General features: G+C 43.5%; 1 protein-coding gene across 2 annotated transcripts in view; it reads right to left on the bottom strand.

Moving 5' to 3' along the window:
- Positions 1-1962, bottom strand: part of BTAF1 (B-TFIID TATA-box binding protein associated factor 1) — a 119114-nt gene extending 117152 nt beyond the window's left edge. For both annotated transcript variants that reach the window (XM_069099223.1, XM_069099224.1), the window contains exon 1: positions 1561-1962. In XM_069099223.1, coding sequence (XP_068955324.1) covers positions 1561-1574 — 14 coding nt within the window. In that variant the 5' untranslated portion in view covers positions 1575-1962. The remainder of the gene's footprint in view (positions 1-1560) is intronic.
- Between the last annotated feature and the right edge of the window lie 6639 nt (positions 1963-8601).

Genomic DNA, 8601 nt, shown 5'->3' with positions numbered 1-8601 from the left:
AGCTGCATCCAATCAGAGCTGCAGCAGTGATCACGTCATCCTGTTCTTCCCCAGTGATTTGCTTATTGAATAAAGGTACATTTTTTTGTTCACATTTACCTGTTTATTAAAATTGCTGTCAATGTTCATTAAAATAAGCCCTCCCCTGAAAATAAGCCCTCTGGTGTTTTTCTGTCCAAAAAAAAATTAATAAGACAGTGTCTTATTATCGGGGAAACACGGTATGCTGAGAGAAAAAAGCTAAGTGCTTACTTGTCCACTGAACTGACTACTCTAGAAGTGCCTAGCAACATCTTCACTATAGTCAATGTTGGGCAGCTTCACTGGTACCTCACGAATACCCTCACCACTCCATCAGTATCCAAAGACTTCTGTGAAATATATACCAGAGATGAAGCCATCTCTGTTCTTGTACAACAAATTCACTCTATCAATTGCACATAATGTACACTCAATAAATATGACTTAATTTTAAAGAAATTAAAGCAAGTCATTTTTGTTTTCTGAGTTGCCAGAGGTTTCTGTTGAATATAGCTAATATATCATTTCCAACTACTGCTTCTTTGAAACTTGTGTCCCAGTAGCTAGCTGGACTCCGATTCCATCATCTCATAGGGCATCAATCCACATCCAAGGATATGTATGACATTAAGACCAAAATGCAAGTTACCAACCAGCCACAGCCGTTTGGAGGAGAAGGGGGAGTGGCTCATCTAAGGGAAACTCAGAAAAGTATAGTTGAAGGGATAAAAGGAGTGGTTTTTATTTCTGTAATTGCTTTATTACTTTACCTTTTACTGCCTGACCGTTTCAAACTGGAAGCATTTCTGAAACATTTAAGTTATGTGATGTCGGCTTTATGCCCTAACAAAGAAAAGTGAATTGGAGCTTTGGGGGTTGGATGGCTGTTTATGTGTAAGAATTGCCTTTTTCCTACTGTTAAATTAAGACTAAACTGAGTTAACTATAATGAAAGGAGTAAAACAGGAAAGAAAAGAAAACTCTGCGAAGGAAGAGGTTATCCATAAAGCAGTGGGAGACTGGGTAGTATTAACTCATCTTGAATGAATGAGCTCTCCCGTACTTCTATTGTATACACCCAAATCGTCTGACGTAGCAGGAGTTGGGAATAGGTGAATGTACTTTAACGTCCAGACGCTTAAGAGGAAAAAAAAAAAAAAGAAATTGGCGCTTGAGTCTGAGGGCAGTGAAAACCAAGAAAGGGAGCCGGAAAGAAAGGAGAAGCTGGTGGGACTCTTGACATGCTCTGAAACCGACTCCCCAACGAGGAAAGACCTCCCGGAACCAAGCCAAGTGGGGTCCAACCCCTGAAGACTCTGGGGCGAGACCCCGGCATCTGCGGGGCCTCCACCAGGTGACAATGGATACCTCTGCCCAGGCAGGGGACCCCTCCCCCATTCACCCCGCCGCCGTCCCCCCGGAGAGCGGGCACCGGTCCCCAGTGCCCCGGCCCAAAGACAGGAGCGAGTCTGTGCGTCCCTGTCCCGGCCCCGTGGTTCCTCGGTGCCCCCGGCTCCCTACGAGCGCGCGGATACTCACCTGGAGACGGCCATGGCCGGCCGGCCCGGCGCCGCTGGGGTTTCCGCTGTTCGGTGCTCCTGGGGCGTTGAGCGGAGGTGAAGGGGGGAGGGGGTGGCGGCTGAGTTAGGACGGGGCCCCCGAGGCGGGGAGCAAGGCCCGAGGCCTCGGGGCCGGGAGCCTAAACACCGAGTGAACCCCTGGGCGGGCTCTCGCACATCTGCCCCGAGGCCTCTCCGAGCCGGTCCTCGCGGAAGGAAGGGAGTCTGAAGGGGTTCAGTAACAGCACCAGCAAAAGAAACAGCAACAGCAGCAGAGGCTGGTCAGCAGTCGACTTCAAAACGGGTGCCCCCAGCCCCGCTCCTTGCTGACGCAAGCGTCAGCACGCCGCCACCGGCGAGTGTGCGAAGGTGCGCAGGGCTGCCGTCTGTGCGTGATGGCGTCAGCGCGCCACGGTCTGCGTCATCACGCGCCTCCGCTCGAGTATAAAAGGAGCCGTGTGGGCAGGATTACGGAAGTAGATGGAGGGTGTGGATAGAGTTGTTACCTTTTGCACGTCTTTGTGGCAGAAGTAAACTTTTTCGCGGGGCGAGGAGAGGAACGTCGCTTAGCAAAGGGGAAATATTTCCCTCAAAATTACAGTTTCCCAGCAATGATCTAGTTTCCTTTTTAGGAGATAATAAACTCCTAGATTCTGGTCATCAATTAACTGCTTGGGAAAGTGACCTTAGAGCTCAAATAGGCCACGCCCCTCAGCCTGTGAGTTCTCTTGTGTTCCGAAGCTTAGGCTAGGTGCTTAATAAGAGCTTACTGACTGACAGAAACAGGCCCAGAGAAGTACGCTGGCCTCGCAAGGCACCGCAAGTAGAGTGGCAGGGCTGGAATCGAGCCCAGCTGCAGCACCCTCCAAGCCTATATGGCGTTTCCGGTCGTTGGACCGAGCTCTTACCTGCTCTGTGCAATGAGGAGCTCCAGTGACAGGGCCGTGATACCCAGGAGATAATTAAATTAGTTTTTGCAGTTGTGTTTAGGAGGTTATATGAGTCTCAGCACTTCAATCAATCGAGAAACATTATGTGCCAAGGCACTGTGCCAAACCGGGGATACAAAAAAAAAAAAGCAAAAGGCAAGCCCCTGCCCTCCAGGAGTTTACAATCGAATCCTGAGTCACTTCTGTGACCTGAATTCACAGGTTGTAGCGTTAAAAAGGACTTTAGAATTCAATTAGTTCAGTTATTCTACAGTTGAAAGATGAGAGCCAAAAGATGAAAATTAAATCTATGGTTTTTAAAGTATCTACTATGTGCAAGGCACAAAGACATCCCCTCCTCCCCCCCCCAAAAAAAGATCCTGCTTTCAATTAGCCCTGTTATAACATGGGAAAATTTAAGCTTCCAGTCAGGCAAGTTGGTGGTGCTGTACAGTTAGGTCCTGACTCTGTGACCCCATTCAGGGTTGTCTTGGCAGAGCTACTACAGTAGTTTGCCATTTCCTTCTCTATTTTGCAGATGAGGAAACAGGGTCAAGTGACTTGCCCAGAGTCACCCAGCTAGTAAGTGACAGAGGCCACATTTGAACTCAGCTCCTGACTCCAGATCTGATACTCTATACACAGTGCCATCACAGACTTGGTTTGAATTCCAATTCTAGTTCTAGCTAGGTTTATAACCCAGGCAACTCATTTAACCTGTTTCCTCAACTATAAATGAGATAATAATACCCCCAGTCCCACACTGTAGAAGGCCAGTACTGATCCAGTCCAGAATCTGAGTCAGGATTTCCCTAGGCCCTGCTCCTGTCAGGGCTCATTGTTGCTCAGGGTGATTGGCTCACCATCATTCCTTGATTAGCAAGGGGAGAGAGTAAGATTACCTTACTGAGAAGTTATCACATGTGTACACAATGGAATAAAGTACTAGGACATAGAATACCAGATGTAATCACTTTTGCTATTAGTATATAAACCCTTACCCTCAGATAAATAAACAGACTGCCTAGATAGCTACCTGTCTGGCTTGTGTCTCATCATTCCCATACTCTCACATTCGGCCCGCACCCCTTCCGGTATGGGCATCACCACTCATCACATTATGTGTAATGACACGTATTAATGGATTTTTTTTTGTTTGGTTGAAATGTCAATTTGTTTATTTTTAATTAAATTTTATGTTTATTTTTAGTTTACATCATTCATTTCCATAAGATTTTGAGTTACAAATTTTCTCCCTGTCTTTCCCCTACCTACCACCCCAAAACAGTGATCCCACTGTATACCCCTCCCCAAATCTGCTTTCTACTATATTGTCCCCCATTCCCCCTCCAACTTTCCAATAGGATGAGACGGATCTCTATACCCCAATGCCTGTATATCTTATTTCCCAGTTGCATGTAAAAAACAATTAAAATATATATTTTTAAACATTTGATTTTAAAATTTTGAATTCCAGATTCTTTCCCTTCCTCCCTTGTAACCCACCCTTACTGGGAAGATGTAATAGTAATGGAATTTAAAGATCCCCTGTATTGGCTTGGTTGAGTGTTAAAACCCAGAGCTTGTAAATCCCACTTGTGGGATGGACTTGTTGACATGAAAAGAGAGGGCTGAACTGGGAGGAGCTGGTGATGTGAATTTAGAGAGGCACCAGCAGAGAGAGAGGCAGAAGAATTTTTTGGAAGCAGCATCGTGGAGGCAGAGAGATGGAGAGCATTGCTGAGGGCCAGTTTGAACTTCCCGGGACTTTTGAGAGCTGCCACCCAGAGCTGCCAAGGACTGAGGAGACATGGCTGTTATGCTGGCACTTTGTCTGTTTTGATGTTGTTTTGCCAGATTTGTCCACTGGTGAAGGACAGTGCTATTGTTGCAGAAGGCCTGGAACCTTGCTGTGGGTTCAGGGGTTCTGAGACTGTTCTGCAGACAGAAAGTGAATTGTGCCCGCTGGTGAAGGCCAGTGCTGTTGTTCCAGAGGTTCTGGAAACTTGCTGTTGGTTCAAAGCCCTGAAGGAGGATTTTCTTGTTGTATGTTTACAGAAATCCTGGAAGAGGGTTTTGCTAATGTTTTCAGAGGTCCTAGGACTGTTCTGCAGACAGATAATGAATTAATGAGGACATTGGCAATGTATCTTGTGGCCTTGCTAAGCTTTGTCTCCCCAGGAACAAAGATTGCTGAGAACTTGCCTTGGGTCAAGATGAAGACAAGACTTCTCTTTGGATATTAAATGCTGCGCTTAAACTTGTTGTAACTCTGGGGTAGATGGTCTATTCAGTTGTGATCCAAGGGTAGGAAACTTTTGACTTTTTTGTGCTCTGTGACTGACCAAATGAATATACTTTGCTTATGATTGGAAACTAATTTCCATTTGAGAAGAGGGGCTTTGTGATTGACTAAATGAATGTACTGTCTGGGGGTGGAGTAGTACTTAGAAGAGGGTTTTTGTGATTGACTAAATTAATGTAATGTCCAGGGGTGGAGTAGTACTTGGAAATTATTGAATTATATTTGGTGAATGATGTATTTTGAATTATGCTATATTTTGATTTTCTTTGTTCTTAATTTGTCACTGAATAAGATGGAGAGCAGCTATGCTGCTATTTTGAACCTTGGGAAGTTGCCTTTGCTTGGCATTACAGAAGATAAGCAATTCAGTATAGGTTGTACATGTGTAGCTATGCAAAACATTTCCATAGTGGATATATTGTGAAAGACTGACTATATTTCCCTCCATCCTATCCTGACCCCCACTTGTTCTATTCTCTACTTTGACCCTGCCCCTTTTCAAAAGTGTGTGCTTCCAACTTACCTCCCCCCCCCAACCTGCCCTCCCTTGCATCATCCCCCCTCTCATCCCCTTACCCCTTACTCTCCTGTAGGGTGAATACCCTGTTTAGTGTGTATGTCATTCCCTCCCTAAGACAAATTCAATGAGAGTAAGGTTGACTTATTCCATTTTGCCTTCCTGTTCTTCCCCTCCATTGTAACAGTTTTCCCTTGCCTCTTTTATATGAGATAATTTACCCCTTTCTGTCTATCTGCGTCTCCTCTTATTACATTCCTTTCTCACCTCTCAATTTTGCCTTTTAAATATCATCCCTTCCTATTAAATTAGTCCTGTGCCCTCTGTCTATGTATACCTGTACACATAAATACACACACTCACATATGTATTCATATGTCCATATACCCTCCTATATAGACATATATATGTATATATATATATATACATATACATTTATATTCCCTTCAACTATTCTCATACTGAGAAAAGTTTCCTAAGTTACAATTATTATTTTTCCATGTAGGAATGTTAATAGTTCAACTTTGATAAGTTCCTTATGATTTCTTTTCCCTGTTTACCTTTTCATGCTTCTCGGATTGCTTCTCATATTTGAATGTGAAATTTTTTTATTCAACTCTGGTTTTTTCATCAAAAATGCTTGAAAGCTCTCTATTTCATTGAATGACCATATTTTCCCCTGAAACATGATACTCAGTTTTTCTGGGTAGGTGATTCTTGGTTTTAATCCCAGCTCCTTTGACCTCCGGAATATCATATTCTAAGCCCTTTTATCCCTCAGTGTAGAAGCTGCCAAATCCTGTGTTATCCTGATTGTATTTCCACAATATTCAAATTGTTTCTTCTTGGATGCTTGTAATATTTTCTCCATGATCTGGGAATTCTGGAACCTGCTTATAATATTCCTAGGAGTTTTCTTTTTGGGATCTTTTTCAAGAGGTGATCAGTAGATTCTTTCAACCTCTATTTTGCCCTCTTGTTCTAAAACATCAGGGCAATTTTCCTTGAGAATTTCTTGAAGGATGATTTCTAGGTTCTTTTTTTGATCATGGATTTCAGGTAGTCCAATAATTTTTAAATTATCTCTCCTGGATCTATTTTCTAGGTCAGTAGTTTTTCCAATGAGATATTTCACATTGCCTTCTATTTTTTCATTTGTTTGGATCTGTTTAATAGTATCTTTTTTTTAAAAAGCAATTGGGGTTAAGTAACTTGCTCAAGGTTATATGGTCAGTTATTTTGTGTGGGTGCCAAATATCTGAGGCTGGAACTGATCCTGGGTCTCCCGACACCGGGGCCAGCGCTCCTACTCACTGTGCCACCTGGCCACCCCTGTTTAATAGTATCTTGATTTCTCATAAAGTCACTAGCTTCCATTTGCTCCAATATAATTCTGAATGAGTTATTCTCTTCAGTGAGCTTTTGAGATTCTTTTTCCATCAGGCAAAGTCGGCTTTTTAAGGCATTCTTCTCCTCATTGTCTTTTTGAGCCTCTTTTGCCATTTGAGTTAGTCTGTTTTTTAAGGTGTTATTTTCTTCAGTCATGTTGTTGATTCTCTTTTCATGATTTTCTTGCATCGTTCTCATTTCTCTTCCCAATTTTTTCTCCACTTCTCTTATCAATTACTTGACATTTGAGCTTTTTGCCACAGTAGAACTCTGCTTCCAGAGAGGAGAGCTTTGTCCCAAATCCCTGGGGTTTTCTCAGCTTCCAGAGCTGTTAGTTAGGTGCCCTCTCTGAGGCCTCCACTGGCTCTGGCATACTGGTCACACACCCCAGGACCTCTACCCTAGACTGCAATCCAGATCCAAGCAGGTTAAAGCAAGAACCATTATCCCTCAGATTGGTTGGTTGGCCCCCCTACACTCTGCAGGCCAGGAGCTCTGAAGCAGCCCGCTGCTGCCACGCCTCAACTGCTTCTCCCTCCAGGGGCAGAGGCTGGACCACACTCTCAGACCCTGTTCCCACAAAGTCCACACTGAACTCTCACTTTGTCTTTGGCATTTAAGGACTGATAATTCTGGAAACCGCCACAACTGCTGGTGATCCACTCTCCCAAAGTCCCTCAAGCCAGGGCTGGTCATGGCCACCCTGAGGCTAAAACCCTAAAACTGTGGACTCACACAGAGCTGGGCTTGGCTTCCAGTGTGCTGCTATGGACCCTTCCTGTTGGCCTGCCAGGATGTCTTCAGCAGGACGTTTGTTTCTCTCTGTCACTGTGGGTTCTGTAGCCTTAAAGTTTGTTTAGAGTCATTTTTTATAGATATTTGAGGTGGTTATGGAGGGGCCATGTGGAGTTTTCCTGCTTCTACACCGCCATTTTGGCTCCACTCCTATTAATTGATTTATAAACCTTAAGTTCAAAACCATCCTCAGACACTTACTTGGGCAAGTCACAACCTCTGTTTGCCTCAGTTTCCTTGGCTGTAAGATGGGGATAATAATAGCACCAGGGTTGTTATGGGGATCAAATGAGATAATGTTTATAAAGTGTTTGGCCTAGTTCCTAGCTGCTTAATAAATGTTACTGATTGATTAATCAGGAAGGCTTCACAGAAAAGATACAAGTGGGACCTGAACTGAACCCTGAAAGAACTTAGATTCTGAAAGTCTCTAAATGATGTAAATAGGGGCGGCTAGGTGGCACAGTGAACAGAGCACTGCCCCTGGAGTCAGAAGGACCCGGATTTGGGAGCGGCCTCAGATACTTAACACAAAAACTAGCCATGTGACCTTGGGCAAGTCATTTAACCCCAATTGCCCCCCCCCCAAAAGATGTAAATAGAGGGAGTGCATTCCAGGAATAATTTGTGCAAGGCTGTAGATACAGGAGATGGCAAGATTATTTTAACAAAATAAACTTTAGTACAGTTTAGCTGGAAAATATATACTGTATAAGGAAGAAAGAATGTGAAATCAGACTGGAAAGGCAGGTTGGAGTCATATCCCATAAAGATTTTGTCTTAGATCAAATGAGATAATCCATGGAACATTCTTTTTAACCTTAAAATACAATATAAGTGCTATCCATTATTATTATCTTGGAGGTCCTAGAAAGTGCAAGATTTTTGAGGAAGAGAGTGATAAAGTAGCTCACAAATCAGGAAGATTATTTTTGGATAGATGAAAAGACTGGAGACAACATCAAATGAGATAAGGTATGTAAAACACTTTGTAAACCTAAAAGTCATAGCACTTTATAATATAAATGCTAGCTATTAGAGCTAACAAGTGCTAACTATGTTATTATCCAACTACTCTAGGTAAGT

This window comes from Petaurus breviceps, unplaced genomic scaffold (assembly GCF_028583685.1).
Source record: "Petaurus breviceps papuanus isolate PSGF00001 unplaced genomic scaffold, PetGlider_PUasm1.0 37, whole genome shotgun sequence".
NCBI classification, from domain to species: Eukaryota; Metazoa; Chordata; class Mammalia; order Diprotodontia; family Petauridae; genus Petaurus; species Petaurus breviceps.
This window is presented reverse-complemented; position numbering and strand designations above follow the sequence as displayed.